The 22520-nt window shown below is 45.3% G+C and overlaps 1 protein-coding gene and 1 pseudogene across 1 annotated transcript in view; one reads left to right on the forward strand and one right to left on the reverse strand.

Annotated features, from left to right (window-relative positions):
* Positions 1-22520, forward strand: part of LOC129327904 (zinc finger protein 208-like) — a 284286-nt pseudogene that overhangs the window by 177066 nt on the left and 84700 nt on the right.
* Positions 3600-22520, reverse strand: part of LOC129327014 (zinc finger protein 665-like) — a 75592-nt gene continuing 56671 nt past the window's right edge. Inside the window, exon 5 of the mRNA XM_054975394.1 lies at positions 3600-4212. Within this exon, the coding sequence (XP_054831369.1) occupies positions 3600-4212 (613 nt within the window). The remainder of the gene's footprint in view (positions 4213-22520) is intronic.

The raw sequence follows: 22520 nt of genomic DNA on the forward strand, positions 1-22520 counted from the left end.
CTTCCCTCAAGTTTTGATGGGAAATGTAGGCATCCTGGTCTTGCAGCTGTAATGGAGAGCCAAGCCAGGATGCCTACATTTCCCATCAAAACTTAAGGGAACCTCACAAGTGTCCAACCTGTGTCAGGCGTCACTTGTAGCTTGGCTCTGAGAAACACACTTCAGGTTTTCCCTTCTGGGGACCCCCAACAATCCGGAAGCAATTTTTCCATAGGTTTCATATTCAAAGTGCAAGCCAGGACAGCGTCTTCTTTTCTATAACATTATTTGATTTATACACCACTCTTCAGGATAACTTAACACCCACTCAGAGCAGGACTGTTTTCACACGACTTACCAGCCTCTGGAACATTGTGCAAAACATGCATTGTGTCTTCCTGTTGCACAAAACTCTCAGATGATAGCGTCTTCCTGTCACGATTTTGCGTGAGAAGACGCTATCATCTGTGTGTTTTGCACAACGTTCCGGAGGCCGGCAAGTCGTGTGGAAATGGCCCAGTTTACAAAGTGTGTTATTATCCCCACAACAATCACCCTGTGAGGTGGGTGGGGCTGAGAGAGCTCCTAGAAGCTGTGACTGGCCCAAGGTCACCCATCTGTCTTCAAGTGGAGGAGTGGGGAATCAAACCTGCTCTCCAGATTAGAGTCCTCCCACTCTTAACCACGACACCAAACTAGAAAAGAGGCCAGTAGCACCTTTAAGACTAACCAACTTTACTGCAGCACAAGCACAGTAGCATCTGACGAAGAGAACTGTGCTTCTTGAAAGCTTAAAGGTGCTACTGGACTCTTTTCTATCTTGCTACGGCAGACTAACACAGCTAACTCCTCTGGATCTACACCAAACGGGCTTTCAAATAAAATGCAGGAGTGCTCCTTTTCCTCCTCTCTCCCATTTTATCACGAGATCGTTTAGCTCATGTGCCCTCAAATTCTGCCAGAGCCCCCCTCCAAACTCTGCACCCCCAGATCCAGAAGCTTCAAGAGTGGAATCACCCCAAGAGGTGATTCTGGTCACCTGCCGGCTCCTGAATCAGCCAAAATTCACCTACGTAGGGGCAGGTTTTGGACCGGAAGCCTCCTCCCATGCTTTCCTCCAACCTGACAGAATCATCCAAGAGGGCCAGGACCACAAGGGAGCTGCCCCGAGAGGATAACTGCCTAGCTTTCCACCATGCCCTGAACACTCAGGCGGACTACATCTTCCGTATCTATAATCCGCACTGAGAGGTGAAATTGACAGATCCTTCAGGGAGCTGAAGAGGAAATTAACAAACCCTCTGAGGAGCGATCTTTGCCGGCTCTGTAGAGAGGTGAAATTTAAACACTTTCCAGCTAGCATTGTTTCCTTACACTTGCGCATTCTCACGTAAGATGTCTCATGTAGAGAGACTCTTGAGTTTCTTGACAAGCTCATTTAAAGAGATGTGGTTAGTGTAGGGGCTAGTGCATGAAGCCTGATGTAGCATTGGCCAAGTTTCGAGTCATGGGGAACTCACCCCCAATTTATGGTAGGCCGCTTGCTGGGGGCAACTCACCAGATTCTCAATTTGTTTATTTGAAAATAAATATGTACAATCATGTATCTTTGTCTGATTCCTTTTCCAAAAACTGTAAAATAAACAATTTTTGAAAAAATAAGATGGGCAGGAAAATTTGGCAATCAATCAATCGAGATTTTTTGGCTATCTGATAAAAAAAAGAGGGACAGGAAATAGAGTTGTGTGGCCTAGGGGGAATATTGCAAACTAGCACTCTTAACGGAGTACAACTCATTCCACCTAAAACTGACACTTGTAGAAAGGGCCGGCTGAACTGTAAAAGAAGGACTCTTGAATTCAGGGTGTGAATAAGGACTTCTGGAATTATGCTTACTGCACACTTGGCAATTTATAGAATTGTCCTGAAGAGAAAGAAGAGTTGGCAAAAAAAAAAAAAAAACTTCCCCTCTCTGCCCTTGACTCCATGACTTTATACCCCGCTGAGTTACCTGCCACCTGCCCTCCCCTGGCTCCACACCCAAATATTCAGGAATTTCCCAACCCACAGCTGGCAACCTTAGTGTGTTGAATAGCTGACCGTGTGTTTGTTTGCATGGCCGTGGGTGGAGAGGAATCTGTTCGTCAATGCAGTGTGTGTGTGTGTATGCTGTCATAGAATCCTAGAGTGGGAAGGGGTCTTACAGACCATCTAGTCCAACCCCCCCTGCCCAATGCATGAATAGCCTAAATCATTCCCAGCAAGTACTTGTCCAGCCACTCCTTGAAGACTGCCAATGAGAGGGATCCCACCACATCCCTAGGCAGCCAATTCCACTGCTGGGTTACTCCTCACATGATGAATTTTTTCCTATTGTCCAGCTGGTACCTTCCCTGCTGTAGTTTAAACCCATTTGTAAGGTTCTATCAAGCCTTAAAATCCTTAAAGATTTCATAACATTGGTTTAGGCTGTCAGTTTTTGCAGGCCCAGTTTGGACCTCCTTTGAGAAAAAATGTGTTGGCCTGTTAATTCAACACACCTACAAGCCTTCACAGCTCTCAAAAGAATCCACCTTGGGAAGCTTGGCAGTCACTGCTCCTAACTAGTCCTCCCCATTTGATCCTAGCAATGTTAATTAAGTAACGGAGCCTTGATTGGCTCCTTGATCATGGGCTGACCGCACCAGGCCTGAAAAATGGCTTCCTGGTACACTGGACTTCTGTTTTATTTTCCTACAACACACAGCCACACAGTTGCAAACCCCACCCCTCTCACTGCTAGCATCTGATAAGCCATGCAGCTTGGTGGGACCCATACATGGAGGACGGTGCCACTGGCAATGACAACCCCTTTCAGTGTGGCATGCAGGAGTTGTGAAGGGGTGCGTCAAATAAAACGAGAAATGTCTGGTGCAGCCTGTCAGCTCGGCTGTCCTATCCCCCCTCTTGAGGTTTGCATGGGCAAAATATCACCTCAGCTTGCATGGCCCAACTCTGACCTCTCTCCATGAGGGGACTGAACTAGGTTTGCAACGGAATCCCTAACACAGAGTTTGCACTCTGAAGCTGTATTTCCTCTACAGGATCTGCTTGCTATGGTCTGGAGCTGTAACTCCATGAGAACTCTAGTCCAGGCCCAAGTGGAAGATGGTTTCCATACATGACTCATCTCTGGAGCCCATGGGAGTGCCGCCGATAAGACAGATGCTGTGGCTGGACAGATGCTGAATCTTTCCTCCTTTGGCTCTCCAACAAGGGGGGGGAGAGTAAAGGGAATGCAGATACTTGCTCGTTAATCTGGACTTAGCAAATAGGTATTGTTCCCCTTTCCCCACAGAAGATCTATAGGGAAATAACCATCATGGATGGCATGGAAGCTGTGTTACGCCAGAGCACCTATGATGTTGCTGGCAAGTTCTCACAATTTGGCAGTTTTTCTCTCATAAGTGCAGTCATAGAAAATTACGAAATATACTGTTATGCTGTTTTATTGAATTGCTTTCTAATATTGTAAAGGAATTTATTTCATGTAACATCCTTCAAAACTATCTCCTGTATAGATTCTTTGATGGACAGTAAGTTCTCCATTCCAGCTGAAGCTTTTTCAACACTCCACGCATTTATATAGTTTCTCCCGTATATTTTCTTTGATGGACAGTAAGATTTTCACTGTGATGGAAGATTTTCCCACACTCTAGGCATTTATATGGCTTCTCCCCTGTGTGGGTTCTTTGATGGACAGTAAGTTTTCCACACTGAATAAAGCTTTTCCCACACTCCAGGCATTTATATGGCTTCTCCCCTGTGTGGATTCTTTGATGGACAATAAGTTTTCCATTCTGATGGAAGCTTTTTCCACACTCCAGGCATTTATATGGCTTCTCTCCTGTGTGGGTTCTCTGATGGACTGTAAGTATTTCACGCTGATGGAAGCTTTTTCCACACTCCAGGCATTTATATGGCTTCTCCCCCATGTGGGTTCTTTGATGGACAGTAAGTTTTCCACTCTGATGGAAGCTTTTCCCACACTCCAGGCATTTATATGGCTTCTCCTCTGTGTGGATTCTCTGATGGATAGTAAGTGTCCCACCCTGAATGAACCTTTTTCCACACTTCAGGCATTTATATGGCTTCTCCCCTGTGTGGATTCTTTGATGGACAATAAGGTTTCCACTCTGACAGAAGCTTTTCCCACACTCCAGGCATTTATATGGCTTCTCCCCTGTGTGGATTCTTTGATGGATAGGAAGTTTTCCACTCTGCTTGAAGGTTCTACACACCAGACTTTTATATAATTTCTTTTTAATTTCCCTGCTTGCAGTGCACTCATTGTTTTCTGCTTTATGTATCTTTTGCAGCAGAAAGTCACCTCTCTCTAAAAGACCAGAATTATTCATCTTTTTAGATGGGGGTTTCCCCTCTTCCTTCCCCAGGGCATCTCAATATTTAACATTCTCTTTCACATCTGAACATTTATAGTCTGTCTCAGTCACTGGATGCTCTTTCATTTCATTCTCTGACTCCCACATTCCTCCTGCTGAAAGAAAGAAATCTGGGGTGGTGATACAGCACTTTCCCCAAATATCTGTGTCAGAGTTTTTTAATTTGCTTTGTAATTGTTGGTTTTGCATTCTATGAATGCATAAGGGTTAAGGCTCAAATGGTCAGTAGACAGGTTTCGCCTCACTTTATTAATTCTTTATATATTCCAAGCTGAGTATATGGGCAGAGTAGAGATTTCTATGGGTATGAATGTAGCCCAAGTGGACATAAGAGACAGCATATACTATGGAGACCTTCTACGTCAAAAAGACCCAGTAATTTTGCTACCTGATAAGAGTTTACTGGGGGCGGGGAAGAATTTTGGACAGCTTGTTAGGAAAAGTGGTATACCCTTTAAGAGAGGGAAGCCACTCATATTTTAACACATACAGCAAAGGGTCTGAAGAGAGGTGGCCAACCAGAGGGAGAAGGAGGTAATATGACAGGTGTAATCTGAAACTGTTAAGGTGTTTCTGCTTCTTTCTCTGATATGACATCTAAGGAAGGAGGCATCCCTTTTTAGCTTTTTCATTTTCTTTACTGTTCCACTGTGTGTTCTATTTTGTGCATATCAACTGTATTCTATATTCTTTAAGTTAAAAATTTCTGTTCCAGAAATTAAAGTCCTCTGATCTATGAAGTGAAGAATATCATTTCACCTCCCAGCTGTGATTCAGTTCTGGAACAGCTATTTATTCAAGTAATGTGGACTATTTTTTTACGGCTGCTTATCCCACTGATGCATCATATTTAAAAGATACAACAGACTTAATTAACAAACACAACTGGTAAAATTGAGATGGGTGTCCTTCCTGTCACCCAGGATGTTATTTCCTTGTACACTAACATCCCACAAAATGAGGCTTAAGTGGGATGGAAAGCCCGTGGAATAAAAGACAGCAATGCGATCCACCTACTGCCCTTTTGATAGACTTTGCAGAAATTGCCATGGAAAGGAATTATATTGCCTTCACCCACAAATTTTACTGGCAAATGAAGGGCTGTTCTATGGCCCCTGAGACTGCCAATTTACATATGGAAAATTTACTGCAAGAATATGTATATTCCAATAACAACCCCTTTGTCAATTGCATCATTAAATGATGGTGTTCCATTAATGACATTTCTCTGTGATGGAAAAGGAATCGGGACCGACTGGAAGATTATTTCCATAAGTGGTTGAATCAGCAGGATTTCAACATTAAATACGAAATGCATAGGGACAGAAAACAAATCAATTTCCTAAATAATATAGAATATATCAGTAAAAATAGGATTCTTACTAGATTGTATAAAGAACCCACTGATAAGAATTCTCCCTGGAGGTCTGATAGCCATCGTCCTATACATATCAAAAGGAGCTTACCATATAGTCAGTTTCTCAGTTTGCATAGAAACTGCCCTGAAACTGCAGATTTTCAGAGAGAAACCTGTTTTGTAAGTAATTTAGCTTCTAGAGGATGTCCCGGGCATTTACTTCAAGCAGCACGTGGAAAAGCTTTTGCCAAAGATAGGGAATATCTGCTTCTAAGCAACAGAAAAGCTGACTTTGGTAGGTCTGTAAATTGTCATTTAATTCGATAACGGTTGGTCTCTCCAAGAGCATAAAATAATACTGGAATGTATTAGATGGCATCTCCAACTGTGATCACAAAACCAATCATTTATTGTTAAAGAACCCCTAACTTTAAGGATGCACTAGTACATAGTGATACTTCTCTACTTACCAGGATTAAACAAATCTTACCGGATCTGAATTGACCTATATGTCATTTTAAATGTTGAAATTGTTCTTATTATACATTAACAATGAATATTAAGTAATTTTTAAATTTTATTGATGGGAAAAAGTAGGCACCAGGGCTTTTTTTCCAGTGGGATCTCCCAGGATCTGAAAAAAGATCACATGACTGGTGGCCCTGCCCCGGCACCCAAAGACCCATGGGCTGCCTCCCCGGGTGGAGCTTCTCCCGGGCCGTCTGCTTCCCCAGCCTCTTCCCTGGCCTCTACCTCCCTCCCTCCCTTTCTCTTTCCTTCTGTCTTTCCCTCCCTCCCTTTCTCTTTCCATGCCTTTTTTTCTTTCCTTTCTTTACCTTCCTTCCTGAGGCGCTGCTGCCTAGCTGGCTGAGAGGCAGGCTGGTAGGGTGAAGAAAGGAAGAGAAAGCCGCCCTTCTGTTGCTCTTCCTGCCGCTGCACCGAGCAAGGAGGTGCGTGGCTGGCTGGAGGCGGTGGTGAAGGATCAGCTCAGCGGAGTGCTCCCTCCTCAGTCACCCTGCAGGGAAAGGGCCCCCCATCCTGCCCACCAACTTCACAGTGCTGTTGGTGGAGGTGCCCGCTGAGGGGGAGAAAGACGAGTTCCCAGGGGGGACAATCACAAGGTCACTTCCGGGAAGTGATGTCACTTCCTGGGAGTGACGCCATTGTGTGTTTCCAGCGGCACATGCACATGAGATAATAGAGAGATCCACCACCTCCCACCCTCCAAATCCCCAGAGCCAAGCTACAAGTGACGCCTTACACAGGTTGGACACTTGTCAGCTTCCCTCAAGTTTTGATGGGAAATGTAGGCATCCTGGTCTTGCAGCTGTAATGGAGAGCCAAGCTGTAAAACCAGGACGCCTACATTTCCCATCAAAACTTGAGGGAAGCTGACAAGTGTCCAACCTGTGTAAGGCGTCACTTGTAGCTTGGCTCCAAGACCCACTGACAAAACCCATCATTCCCTGAGTCCTGAATTTAGGGAGTGAACGAAATTATCTGCTGGAGAGGGCAACAATAGCAGTTTTTGCATGGGTTGTCTGCCTCCAGTTCAAAGTTTTTCAAAGGCAGGTATTTTTTCTGTTCCCCCAAAGCATTGCTGTGTATTAATGTACCTCTGGGAGTTTCTGTTTTTTCTCTAATCTTTCTCAAACCTGACTTCCTCCAAATTTGGGGAAAGATCACAGTGAAGCCTGGATGTCTGCATTGTGGGTTGGAAAATTCGGGTAGTCAGGCACATATAGCCATGATGTTCCCTGATCTGTCCCCACAAACGGCCATTTCCTCCTAATGCCACTGGGTGGCGGAAGGGGGGTTGCTTTTTTAAAAAATCAGCACCAGAATATTGTAATATCAATATACTGTTGTATCAATAGGTATAGCAAGTTCTGATGAATTCATAGCTTCATTTTTTTTTAAAGTAATTCTCTACCTGTCACTACCATGGCAACCACTGACACCTTTCTTGGAACACTCTTAGGTTTTTTTTAGAAAGTGGGTAAGGCCAGGTGGGAGTTCTGTCATCTTATTGGCTGTGCAGATTTTTTAAAAAATGTTATTGTGCAGCAGTTGCCACCGCAGCACAAGGATCTTCACTGTGTGACCATGTGTGAGAGAATATTTTTAAACAATATGTTTCTTTAAAAGGGCTCAAAAAGATTGGGAACTCCTGTCTACTCCCTTCCTTTTCTGAGATATAAGGGGAAAAGTATCTTCAGAGAATTCAGAGAACATGCTAAAACTGTTATTATACTGGTATATTGATATAAGAACCCCATGGCGCAGAGTGGTAAGCGGCAGTACTGCAGCCCAAGCTCTGCTCGTGACCTGAGTTCGATCCTGGCGGAAGCCAGGTTCAGGTAGCCAGCTCAGGGTTGACTCAGCCTTCCATCCTTCCGAGGTCGGTAAAATAAGTACCCAGTTTCCTGGGCGTAAAGTGTAGGTGACTGGGGAAGGCAATGGTAAACCACCCCGTAAAAAGTCTGCCAAGAAAATGTCATGATGTGACGTCCCCCCATGGGTCAGTAATGACTTGGTGCTTGCACAGGGGGACTACCTTTACCTTTATTGATATAACAGTATCTATAAAACGATATATGATTTTATTGTAGACAGCCAGCATGATGTAACAGCTAGAGTAAGGGACTGAGATCTCAGCAACCCAATACAGATCCCAGCCTTTATTTTTTTAAAAAGTCAGTCTCTAACCCCTTCTCTGGCAGAAATGTAAAAAGGCATATCTTCTGAGAATGTGCTACACCTGTTGTTACAATGCTATACTGATATAATGTTATAGTAGTGCCGAATTTTTGAAACATTGCAAAAGCCTTGATAGCATAAGGGAGGGGTGGATGGCCACTTCTGGGAGACTTGAGTTTTATCTTCAACTGCCCCAGCCATGGAGGAAACCACAAGCTCCCATCCCCATGTGGAAGCCACCAATACCAAGGATGGGGGTCTGGACACACTTTCCAAGGTGTGTTTGGGGGGTCTGGTCCTGTCATAGTATTGACTGATCTGTACCTAGTGGTGATTAAATGGAGAAGAGCATTACACTAGGACAATGACTGGCAGAGAGGAAAAGGAGAGAAAGAACTGTGGCCAAGTCACATCAGCAATGGAGAAATAGCTGGTATATCTCACTGGCTTTAAGAAGGGGACAGCGGTTCTTTGGGTGGGTGGGGTCTTCCAGGGGAGTCATATTTTGAGAAGGCAGTAAGAACCAACCATCCATCACAGAGAGCAGAGAGACACTGGCACATGGCCACTTTAAAAGTTCTCAGGGGCAACAGGGCAGGGAAATACTCTTGCCACACAGAGACGAGTTAGATAAGAGATCTAACTTGGGGGAAGGAAATTGGCTATTTTCATATGTTCAGGATTGACAAGCACCATTTCAACTTCCACAACCCAGCCATGATCTTTTGAGATCAAGGTCAAACTGCGAGGATAAACAAGGCCATGGAAATCCACCAGCCCTTGGAAGGAAGTGCAGAAAGCACACAATTGTATGACAGATCAAAGCCGCTACCTGCTAATTCCTCCTCTTCATCAGCGATCAGGAGAAACAACTCCTCCTCCTCTTCCAGCCACGATATGATGTCAGGTTTGGCAATGTGAGCTTCTTTTAAGCATTAAAAAAACAAAATTAGAACTCTTCTGTGCGCTCATAAAATCAGCAGTTCCAAGCCAGGTTGACTGTCCCCCAAGCAATACACAACAGGCAAGTGATAGGGGTGGAGGTATAGGGCCAAGAATCATCCATCTGGCGCTGGCAGTTCTGTGCCTACTCCCTGCCCAGCTGAGATGGAAATGTGCAAGGTGACACCTGCAGGAGACCCTGTTCAGATAAGCAAAGCTGCCATGAAGGGACATAGCTCAACCCAGGTATGACAAGGCCCAGGCTACAGAGGAGCCCTTCCTTCCTTAGACCTCCACACCTTGTTTGGATCAAGCATCACTTCACACCTCTTCTGAGGCTGCTCAGGTGGTTCAGACTCAGGGCTGCCAGGTAGAGGCTCCTTCTCCTCGAGGAAAACCCACAAGCCCGCCTACATCTGAGGAAGGATCATAGAGAGCAGCAGAACTCAGCCACTGGGCCCAGAACGGACAGCCCGACCAAATCATTCCTCAGTAAGGAATTCTTGACAGTTACTCCTTACAGGAGGAGACAACAGCACAGGAGAAAAGGATGCTTACCCAAAGAGGCCACATTCCCAAAATTCTCCAGCATGACTTCCTTGTACAGAGATTTTTGGGCTGAGTTCAGTAAAGTCCACTCCCACTTGCCGAGCCACCTCTTCAAAGGACACCCAACCCTGGAAGAAGGAAGCATTTTTTAATATATATATATTGCTGAAAAGGTGATATATGAGAAAGAAAAATCCAAAAGCCTGGTGTTGTATAGTGGTAGGGTAACGGACTAGGACCATTGAATGTGAATACACACTGTGCTGCGAAAGCATCTGCCGACGTTGTTCCGTCTCTCACCTACTTCACAAGGTTGTTGTTGTGAAGACTAAATGGGGGAGAGCCTTGTGGGGAAGAAGCGATAGATGTCCATGTAGAGAAGCAAATCCTTTTCAGTGGGAAAACTGTATCACAGTATTCTGAATGTGGAATCGTACGCAAGGGGTGACCCTTTTCTCACCTTCCAAGTAGGGAGCCACGAAGTCTTATGGTGCAGGAACCAAGGGAATGGAGTTTGATCCTCTGGGCCTTGCAGCAGAGAAGGGGGCATCCCTACCCTCTGCTGCATGTCTCCCCAGTCATCCCCCTACCCCATACCTCACAGGGCTCCATGGCTGGTCTTTCCCCTTCACATGGAGATGATAGTCGAGAAGCCATCAAGGGTCTTTTCACTGGTTCCTGGGAGGGTGAGAAAAAAAGACCAGGAAACCCATTTTTCTGTATATATTTTCTTTGCCAGTCCCTTGAGTGAACCTCTATCTGGGACATAAAGCAAGATACTGCTGTTGATCTAGGAAGGCTCCCAATAGTTTCGCCCAACATCTCTCTCCCCCCAGCCAGGCATTCTATATCGGGGGAGGCCCTAGCTTCCTTATTCATCCATCCCCCTTCCCTCCTTGAAATGCTTCCTCCCAAACTCTCTGAGTCTAAGCCAGAGAGACGAGTCCCTGACTTTGCCTGAAGTCAAACCACTCCATCCTCCCTTCTGAGGGAAGCCAAGACCCTCTGGGTTGTTCCACACAACTGGAAGAATGTACTGGGAATGAGATGGCCCAGCCCCGAGGGGCTCGGATGGACTGCCTGACTCTAGATGGAAGGTGGGAGACACCAGCTAGAAAATAAAATCTCCTTGCACAGTGAAAACTAGCCCTGCAGGGGAAGATTTCTGCCCTCTCTCTCTGCTTGCCATGATATCTTTCAGTGACAAAATGATTTTGTCAAAGGGAAGCAGCCCAAAACAAGTTCCTCCACCCACAGTCTTTATTTTTATTTATTTATTTCAAATTTCTATTCCGCCCTCCCCGCAAGAGGGCTCAGGGAGGATAACAACATATTAAAATACAATAAAAATTCAGAGAAGTCAACTTGAGTCTAGGGGCTGGGAGAATGCTTCATCCTTCTCCCCTCACCCTAAAGCTCACCCTCAGCCCCCCATGCCTTCCCCCACTCCTGCATCTGCTCTGTTCCCCCTACCCAAAATCCCACCCTCACCCCCACACTCCTTCCCTCACTCCTGCAGCTGCCTCTTTCCTAAACAAGTCTCTGTGACCCCGGAAGCCTGTCCAACCTTAAAGGCATCAGTTTCAGATTCTGAACCTCCAGCCTCTGCAACCTTCAGCCTCTCCTGTGGCAAGAGGCACTCTGGGTGGCAGGAGGGAGAACCCCAGAGGAAGGAGGATGGGAATTGGGGAGGTCGTCACCCACTGCTTCCCCTCCTTCTTTCTCTCTGCTTGGGTCTTGCATGGCCACCATGGCTACAAGTGACGCCTGCAGCTGTAATGGAGAGCCAAGCTGTAAAACCAGGACGCCTACATTTCCCATCAAAACCTGAGGGAAGCTGACAAGTGTCCAACCTGTGTCAGGCGTCACTTGTAGCTTGGCTCTGAGTTCACCAGATCCTTCCCAAATATTCAAGCAGCAGCTGGAGAGAGGCTATTGGGGTGAGAGGTGAAGAAACAGGGAATGGCTTTCTTACAAGCTTCCCATCCATTTGCATCTCTAGGGCTGCACACTTTCTCACTTTAACCCTTGGAACAGCTCTGCCACCTTCTCGTTTTTTAAAAAATCTGGTTGGATTAATGGGGGTTGAACATCCCTTTGCTGTATGAAGGGAGGTCTCGACTCTGGATGGGCAGTCCCAAAGAACCACCAGTCCCACAGACATCTCTCCAGCTCTTCTCAAGGAAACAAAGGAAGAAAAAGGCCTAATTTAAGGCAAACATTTCCAGGGACAGAAGCCGGTTGGAAAACAGAAAATTCCGGTAACACATCTGCCTTATTTTGTTCCACCCTCTCTTAATACCTGATCCCTTTCAGGTCTGAATCACACTTTCCCACCCTCAGAGAAAGGCGTCCACTCCCTCCACGCTTAGCTTTCCTTCCTCTCAGCTTCCGGAAGTGAACAGCCGCCCTCCCTGGGCAGGGCCTTTTATACTCTTTCTCCAAGCCCCACCTCCTGCGCAGCTGTTGGCTCCTGCTTTTCCCTCCATTGTCTCCAGGCCCAATCCTGAGGCTAGAAGGTTGCCTGGGAAACGGAGCCCTGCAGGAAAGTTGGCAGCCAGGAGCCCTGGGCCTGAGGGAATGGCTGCCTTGAGGCCTACTGCAGGCTGCTCCCCTCCTCGGCCTCAGGCCTGGGCTCCTGCCAACCCCCTTGCCTGGAAAGGGGCCATTAGAGTTAGGGTTCCTGGGCGCCCGCCAGTGGCAGTCAAACTCCCAGGGATTTGCCCCCTCGTCCGTCAATCGTAATCATGCAGCGATTGTGCCTCCCATTTCTGAGCAAACATATCAGTATTCAGTACAGGCTGTTTAGCATTAGGCCTTTCTGTGGTTTTGGCTAAGAGTTCTGACCCTAGAATCTGCCCTCTGAGCATCCAGATGTGATCCTCTGCTTTTGACAGTCCCTTTTCTTTAATTGACTGGCTGTGATGCATCTGTACCCTCATTCCATCTAAGAGCCAAGCTACAAGTGACGCCTGACACAGGTTGGACACTTGTCAGCTTCCCTCAAGTTTTGATGGGAAATGTAGGCATCCTGGTCTTGCAGCTGTAATGGAGAGCCAAGCTGTAAAACCAGGACGCCTACATTTCCCATCAAAACTTGAGGGAAGCTGACAAGTGTCCAACCTGGGTAAGGCGTCACTTGTAGCTTGGCTCTAAGTACGGTTGCCAGCAGGGTTTTTTTTTCTGGGAAAAGAGGTGGCAGAACTCTCAAGAGGGAAATGAGGAAGAAACACACGGGATTCTTTGAAATAATATTATTTTCAAGCACTATTGCCGAGTATTTTCAAGAGGTGCCGGAACTCCATTCCACTACATTCCCCCTGAAAAAAGCAGGGGGACCTGGTTGCCAGGTCCCTCTTGCCTACCGCTGGGAGGGTTGGGACTTGGCACTTACCTTTCTCTGGCCCGGTTGCACGCACATGCTCTGGCGGTGGCATGATGACGGAACTTCTGGAAGTGACATCATCACGCCATGCACAAAGCGACATCACTTCTGGAAGTGACATCATCGCGGCGGCCACGGGAGCGCTCCTGTGCTCCACACAGCTCTGATTCAGCTGGTTTTGGACCCAAATCAGCCCCAAACGGAGCGCGGGGATGCTCCTGCAGTCCGTGTGACGACATCACTTACAGAAGTGACGTCGCTGGGTGGGACGTCTCCTGAGGTGCCTGCCCCCTCCCACCAATCCCTGGGTGACTGGGGGGAAAAGGGGACAAATCCCTGGGAGTTTGCCAGCCACTGTTGGGCACCTGGGAACCCTACATCTAAGAGTTAATGTGAATACGAGCTGGCCTGTTCAGGCTAACAAGAAGCACCTAGCCTGAGAACCTATACTCCTCACTAGCCTGATCTCATTGGCCCATTGACCTCTCAAGTATGCTGGGTGGCCTTGGGCGGCGTACCAGTCACACCTTCCCAGCCTTTAAGCTACCTTGCAGGGTTGTTGTGAGCTTAAAATGGAGGAGATGTAAGTCTCTTTGGGTTGAAAGCCAAGGAATAACTTTTTGCATTTAAATGGTAGCAGGAAGAGGCGGTAGAGAACAGGCACCCAAGATTGAGACCCCAAGAGTTGCTGCAAGGGAGGCCACGGCCATAATGAGGAGAGGGCAGCACAGCACCTTTTAAGAAGCAAAAGGGGTACCTACCTAACCAGACCTTCTCAACTCTCTGTTCGAACCCAGGGTGAATCAAGCCCAGACTTGTAGGAGTGTTCCTGTTTTATGAGAGGCAAAAAGTATCACACACACACACACACACACACACACACACACACACACACACACACACACACACGTACATTAAAGAGGGCTCGTTGTGCTTCAAAGAAGGAGATGCCTGGATTTTACTCAGGCCACATGCACGAAGACATTTCTTGGTCTAGCCCTGAGAAGTGCTGGGACAGCTTAAGTGGGCTGCTCGAAGGGAAGGAGAGAGGAACCCAGGACTGCTCTAACTCTTCTACCCCCTTTTTGTGCGTTTCCATCCCTTCTCTATCACGATTTGCCTGCTGTCACCAGGCTAGGGCTGGGGTCTACCTAGGGTTGCCAGCCTCCAAATGGTGGCTGGAGATCACCCAGAATTACAGATGATCTCCAGGTGACAAAGACCAGTTCCCCTGGAAAAAATGGCTCTTTGGTGGGTGCGCTGTATGGCATTATACTCCACTGGGACCCTCACCTCCCCAAACTTCACCCTCCCTGGCTCCACCCCCCAAATCTCCAGGAATTTCCCAACCTGGACCTGGCAACTCTAGACCTACCCTGTCTCTGGGGAGGATTCTTGCTAGATGCATAGTGCTGTTTTTGGCACTTATGGATAAGGAAACGGAGGCCCGCCTGTTTTCCCTTTTGTCTCTAGGATTCTCGCAGATTTGCTGGGGTCTGTAGATTATCTGTTTCTATTTTTCTTCCTGAAAGATTTGAAGTAAGAGGTCTTCTTGATCAGGACTGTTATCATGAGGATAAATTGGAGGACAGGAGAATAAATTGAGCCTGTCTGTGTCCCCTTCGTGGAGAAAGGCAACACATAGGCAAGGAGGGTGGGGTGTGTCCCCCTCTTTTGCTCAAGAAACCTTTCAGACAATTTGCAAATGTGGAAATCTTCTTCAGCACAATACAGACTGGCCTAATACTTTAGAGGAAGCAGCAGCAGAAGAGACAGAGGAAGCAACTGCATTGAAAATACTTGTCGTTCTATTTTTTTAAAAAAAAGTTTTTATTGGATTAGAAATCAATATAATCAATACAATCAGTTTCCTTTCAATGTTCCTGTTCTAACCCCTCCCTTCCCCCCCTTTTGTTGACTTCCAACAGTTTTCCAACCCCTTGTCCGTTTTTCCCCTACTCATTTCAAACTTATTTTATCTATTATACATATACTTTCACTCTCTTCTAAGCTTGTCTATATCAACTAAATATTACATTTCTGTCATATATTCTGTAATAATAATAATAATCATTTGTCTGATTTTAATACTCTGTACTCTGTCTTACTCCTTCTATTCTCGTCTTCCTTATGGGACAAACATTTTGTCCCTCATTCTACCTAACTCTAAATACTTCTATAAACATTGTATACATTCATTATAAGTCAATCAATTTAACTTATACTCTATATGTTACTCATTACTTCCTTCTACATATCTTATCTTCATACTATTTTAATTATATAGTTTCTCCATTATACAGCTGTCTACCAAAAATGGTCAATCAATTTGACCCATAATCTGCACATTTCTAAATGCTGCTGTAAACACAATATACTTTCAGCATAAGTCAATCAATTTAACTTATCTTCTATATGTTACTATATATTTCTTTCCACCTTACTTATATTCATTCTATTTTAATTATAAATACTTGTCGTTCTAGAAGTAAATGTGACCAAATACCACTGGGGTGTGTGTGTGTCCACAGAGCATGAAGGGGCAGAGCTTCTAAAAAACAAGACTGTGTGAGTGCAGTAAGTCATGAGGTTGGTGAGTGGAATAAACAGATGGGGTCTCCTATGGACTACTGTATCTGTTCTGCAGCATATATTATATTAGCATAAACACACCCCCATAGGGTTGCCAGCTCCAAGTTGGGAAATTCCTGGAGGTCGGGGGGCGTGGTGGTCTGGAGAAAACAGGGCATGGGGAGGGAAAGGACCTCAGCATGGTATAATTCCATAGAGTCCACCCCCCAAAGCAGCCATTTTTTCCAGGTGAACTGATCTCTGTGGCCTGGAGATCAGTTGTGATTCTGGGAGATCTCAAGCCACCTCCTGGAGACTGGCAACCTTAGCCCCCCAGGATTGGTCCGTGAGAAAGGAATTCTACTTTCCAAACATTATCTCAGCCCCAAGCTGTGTCATTTGGTGACATTAAGATTACATTGCCCTCTGGGCAAATGCCTGGCTTCCAGAAAAATTACATGGGCAGAACTGCTATCCAGACTGTATGCCTCCATCTACTACTGGCATTCAACTGGCATTCTAAAAAAAGTTCTGTCTCCTTTTTGTATATTATGCTGCTTTGCTCTGAAAGAGATAGTCAAAGGACTTGTTAACTATGCAGATCTAGGGTTGCTAACCTCCAGGGAGGGGCTGAAGGTCCCCCAGAATGACAGCTGCCCTCCAGACTACAGAAATCAATTCCCCTGGAGGAGGTAGCTTCTGAGAGAGGGCACTATGGTACACCACAGATTCTCAGTGAAACGCCTCCCCCAAACCCTCCTTTCACAGGCACCTTTCCTAAATCTTGAAGAATTTCCCAGGCCGGAGTTGGCAACTCTCTATGCAGCATAGCTCATGTGGTACTTGCAAGAGAGAAGGAAGAAGGAGAAGTTGTGCACGGGAACTGAGAATTGAGTTCAACAGCGGGGTAGACAGTCAAAGGACATCTGCGTGAACTTGAGTTCTACAGAATTAAAGTGTCAAGTTTCCAAATTAGCATTAACAAAGAGCTGACTCCACATCTGAGCGCTATCCCTCTGCGCCAATGTGGCTCACAAGAGATCCTATGAATCAGGTACCTGAATCAAAGGCTAACTTCTTTCTCAGAAAAAGTAGATTTATTTATTTACCTTACTTACATCCCGTCTTCCTCCCCAATAGGGACTCAGAACAGCTTATGTTGCTGTCCTCTCCTCCATTACATCTTCACAACAGCCCTCTGAGGCAGGTTAGTCTGAGAGGCTGTGACTACCCCAAGATCACCCAATAAACTTTGTTGGCAGAGTGGGGGGTTGAAGCTGGGTCTCCCAGATCCTAGTCTGGCTCTTCAACCACTACATCACATTGTTCTGTTGTAGCTCAGTGGTTAAATGATTTGGCTGCAAATCAGCACTCTACTAGTTTGAATCCTGCTACTGCCCTGAGCTCAGTAGGTGGCCTTGGGTAAGCTGCTCTTCTCAGCCCCAGCTCCCCAGCTGTATTGTGGGGATAATAATAACACTAATTTTTTCCACCACTCTATGTGAAGCACTAATCTGTCTAGAAGAGTGGTATATAAGTGCAATTGTTGTTATTATTATTAGTAGTATTATTCTACCACAAACAGGAAGGAAAAATAGATGTGATCCCAGCTGCAGTCATGCAGTATACTTTTCCTGCATGCTCTTCAGGAAGTAAGCATTTAGAATATGTTCTACAAAGCAAAAGAAAGACACCCCTTTTACGGACAGGGAAAAACTGAGTCTAGTGGCCTAAGGACAGTATTCATTTCCCCAAAGACACTGAATGCACTGTATGCTATTTAAATAAGTTATCTTCACTGTTTTGAAGTGTTGGAGTGAATGAGCGGGACTCTCCCCCTGGCTTCTGGCGCCCAAATGATCTCAAAACTTCTGAATCCCAAGTAATGTCTGATGTGAGACTTGAAATGAGGTGCAAATGACAAGCCATTGCAGAATCCAGGCTGTGGGAGCCCAGTCTGAGGGAAGCTGAAAAGTGTCCAACCTGTGTCAGGCGTCACTTGTAGCTTGGCCCAGAGGGGCTGAATGCCTTGCTTTGGATGGTTGCGAAGGAACGGGGACGCACTCTCCTTTCTGGCCTCACCCCCTGCTGATTCTCTGGGCAGTTGGTCAGTTGGTGGGAGACAGGTGAAGAGCTAGTTGCGTGGTTTTCTTTGCATGGTTTAGGTAGATAGGTTTCTTTTGTTTGTTGTTTTTTAAGTTATAGATTTTTGTTCTTTTTCTGCAGTTACAATTTGTTGTTTTTTGTGCTTATTGATAATTTTTTATACTTTACTCATCTTTATTGTTTTTTGAATTTATAGATGTGTTTGTTTTCCCAGGTTAGGTGTTTCTTTTTATTGTTCTTTCCAAGTTATAGGTAGATTTGTTTTGAAGTTATAAATTTCTTTGTCTGTTGTTTTCTGAATGCATAGGTTTGTTTGTTTCTCTAAGCTACAGATGTTTGTTCATTTGTTTTTCCCCCAAGTTATAAATTAGTTTGTTCTTTCATTTGATTTTTTTTGTTTGGATCAAGTTACAGATTTGTTTGTTGTTGTTTTTCTTAGCTATGCTTTTAAAAATTAAGTTAGTTAGGTATAATCCTCAGAGATGGCCTCATCACGTAAGTGGGATTCCCTCCCATTTTCTCCTGTCTTCTCTCTCCCCAGGTGTGCTCCTTCCCCCTCTGTCTCCCTCAGCCAGATGAGGGATATCAGCAAAAGGGGGCTGAGGCCCCAAGCAAGGCAGCTGGCTTCTCACCAGAGCTTCTGTCCTGGGAAGGGGCTTCTCCTCCAGCCTGCCAGGAGGCTGAACTTGTTTTGAACCATTTTCAGTGACCAAAGTGAGATGCTCGTCAGCCACAACTCAAAATTCAACAGAGACAAATGCAAAGTTCTGCATTTAGGCAAAAGGGATCAAACGCAGAGGTATGGGATGGGGGACGGCTGGCTTGGCAATAGTACCTGTGAAAAGGATCCCGTGATTGCAGTGGATCGCAAGCTGAAAAATAGTTTATTTACTTCATTCATATCCTGCTTTTCTTCTGAGGGCCCATAGTGGCTTACGTCATTCTCTCCTCCATTTTTTCCTTATAGCTTTGGGGAAATTGCGGGAGGTGTCATTGTTCCTATCTGGGTGGCCTTTCTTGGTTTGGAAAGACATCCACTTGGCACTTCGTATTCTCAGAGTAAACAGTTCTCTTGAAATACCACATCATTGTGCAAGTGTAAAAACCAAAGAGGAAGCCGTCTGTTTTTGCTTTCCAGTCCCCTCCCTTCTCCAGAATGCTGCTGTTCCCTGCCCTTTTGTGGTTTTGTGCTTCTGAAGGTCGTGCCCTTGAAGCACAGCTTAGACAACCTCCTGCTCTCCATAAACTGCATTTTAAAAAGAAAAACATTAAAACACTTTCTCTACCTTCAGAAAACAACATGGTGCTCGAAACAGGGGAAATGCAATTATTCCATTTCAGCATTACAATTCAGGAGGAAAATCGAATGATCAAAATTTCTGAAATCCAGATGAGCGTCCCAATCATTAATAAAGCCCATTTTTGTACAAACAAGGGCAAAGAGTTCCTTCTCATTCCAGCATGGCATCATAGCAATTACTTTATCCATTTCTGTCACATCCAAATACCATATGGAGCTACTGTTATCCTTTTACTCTGCCAGAGAAAACGACAACTTCATTTCCCCCTATAGTTTGTCTATAAAAGATAGTAAAAAGTTCAGTAGCACCTTTAAGACTAACCAATTTTATTATAGCATAAGCTTTCGAGAATCAAGTTCTCTTCATCAGATGCCTGATCAAAACTGGGCAGATACAGAACCCAGTTTTGATCAGGCATCTGATGAAGAGAACTTGATTCTCGAAAGCTTATGCTATAATAAAATTGGTTACTCTTAAAAGTGCTACTGGACTCTTTTTGATTTTGCTACTACAGACTAACACGGCTAACTCCTGTGGATCTATTTCCCCCTGTAGTTTGTCTATAAAAGATAGTAAAAAGTTCAGTAGCACCTTTAAGACTAATCAGCTTTACTGAGGCATACACTTTCGAGAACCACAACTCTCTTCATCAGATGCAGAGAGTTGTGGTTCTCGAAAGCTCACGCCTCAACAAAGTTGGTTAGTCTTAAAGGTGCTACTGGACTTTTTACTATTTGGCAACTACAAATTTACTTGGCAAACTCCTCTGGATCTATAAAAGATGTAAACAATAGAAGAAATGTGGGTTCTTCTTTGGCACAGACTTCTTTGGCCCTTCCCTAAGTGACGCTGCTTTATACTGAACCAGTCCATTTTATCCATCAAGGTCAGTACCGTCTACTCTGACAGTCAACAGCTCTCCAAGGTCTCAGGCAGCAGTTTTCACAACACTTACTGCAAGGTCCTGTTAACTAGATAGGATGTGGACTGAGCCGGGGACTTTCCGCATGCAAATCAGAGGCTCTTCCATTGAGGCACAGCCTCTCCCCAGTAATCAAGGAGACAGAGCACCTTCACTCATACATGAAGCTGGCTTATAGCAAATCAGACCCTTGATCCATCACAGTCAGTATTGTCTATTTCGACTGGCAGGAGTTCTCCACGGTCTCAGGAAAAGGTCTTCCATATCACCTGATCATTGTAACTGGGGATGCTGAAGATTAAACTTGGGACCTTCTGCATGCTAAGCAGCTGCTTGATCGCTGAGGCATGGCTATGGTTGCCAACTCTGGCTTGGGAAATTCCTGGAGATTGGGGGCAGTGCCTAGGGAGGGCAGAGTTTGAGAGCTCAGTAGAGGTGTGGTGCCATAAAGTCCACCCTCTACAGTGGCCGTTTCCTACAAGGGAGCTAATCTCTCTAGTCTAGAGGTCAGTTGTTAATATGCAAAAGCACATCTCTGTACAAAGGCCCCTCTAAAAGACTGAAAGGTGCCTTTAACTGGCAATACAAAGCATATCTGGGATGCCCATATAAAAATCACCTTGCGGAATTGCTGGTGATGAAAATGGGACAGTAGGTTTAAGGGTATAACAGTACAGTCTTTATGCCAAAGCTAGCTCTCCCATTTACCTACTTGGGCAGAGAATTACCACACCAACCCCTACCCCCATTTCCTGCCTCCGAGGAATAAGGTGCGGAAAAAAAATGGTCTCCACATAATGGTGTTTTGGGAATGTGCCCTAGTTTCTATGGTAAAAGACCACAGAATCTAGGGAGGCAACCTAGAGTGTAACCCACAAGTGACATCACACCCACCCCAAACTCCACCCTCTCCTGGCACCTCTTCAAAATCTCATACCATTTACTGAGGCAGTGTTGGGAGTCCTTGCCAAACGACATGTTACAATCTGTTTTGTGTAGGCTCTGTGTTCCCCTGTGTTCCCTTGACATCTCCCTCAACATGGCTGATCTGGCCACCTGATTCACATCATGATATTATCAAGTCTAGACTACTGTAATGCATTCTACATAGGTCTTGCCTCAAAGTCGGCTTTGAGGCTCCAGTTGGTGCAAAATGCAGCCGCTCAATTACTATCAGGAGTTCGGCAGAACCCCCCCATTATGCAGTCACTCCGCTTGCTACCTATCTGTTAATCAGTCTCAATTAATGGTTTTGCCTAACCACGTTCCAAGCCCTTCATAGCCTTGGCCTTTCATATGTGTGGGAGTGCTTCTCTCCCTGTGTTCCACCATGGCAGCTGCATGCATCTGAACACGGCCTTCTGCACATGGCACACTGGAGCTGAGCAAAATCAACAGCTGCCCATACACGTGCATACTCTGTGGTGGCCCCCCACCTTATGGAACGACCTGCTTGAAGAGATCGGGCAAGCCCTCTTGGCTTTCCACCAACTGTGCAAAACTGAATTATTCAGTAGGCCTTTTACTCAAGTAATAGGGGCAGAAAATAGTGAACAGTGAAATGACTACTGATGAAGGTTAAAGGTGAAAGTGCCGAAACAGGATTACAGCTGAACATCAAGAAGGCAAAAGTAACGACTACTAAGGAATTAGATCATTTTAAAGTTGACAATGAGGAAATTGAAACTCTTCAAGATTTTCCATTCCTTGGCTCAATCATCAACCAAAAGAGAGACTGCAACCAAGAAATCAGAAGCAGATTGAGACTTGGAAGAGCAGCTCTGAGACAGCTAGAGAAGATCCTAAAAGATAAAGATCTCTCTGGGAACCAAGATCAAGATAATCCAAACTATGGGATTCCTCATTACTATGTACGGGTGTGAAAGTCAGACAGTGAAGAAAGCTGATAGGAAGAAAATTGATTCATTTGAAATGTGGTGCTGGAGGAGAATTTTGCAGATACCATGGACAGCCAAAAGTTGGTGGGTACTAGATCAAATCAAGCCTGAATTCTCCCGAGAAGTTACATTGGCAAAACTGAAGCTATCATATTTTGGTCACATCATGAGAAGACAAGATTCTCTGGAAAAGTCAATAATGCTAGGAAAAGTGGAAGGCAATAGAAAAAGAGGAAGGCCTAAAACGTGATGGCTTGAGTCAATCAAAGAAGCCATATCCTTCAGTTTGCAGGATCTGAGCAATGTTAATGATAGGATGTTTTGGAGGTCTTTCATTCATAGGGTCACCATAGATTAGAGGCTTGACA

This window comes from Eublepharis macularius, chromosome 4, assembly GCF_028583425.1.
Source record: "Eublepharis macularius isolate TG4126 chromosome 4, MPM_Emac_v1.0, whole genome shotgun sequence".
NCBI classification, from domain to species: domain Eukaryota; kingdom Metazoa; phylum Chordata; class Lepidosauria; order Squamata; family Eublepharidae; genus Eublepharis; species Eublepharis macularius.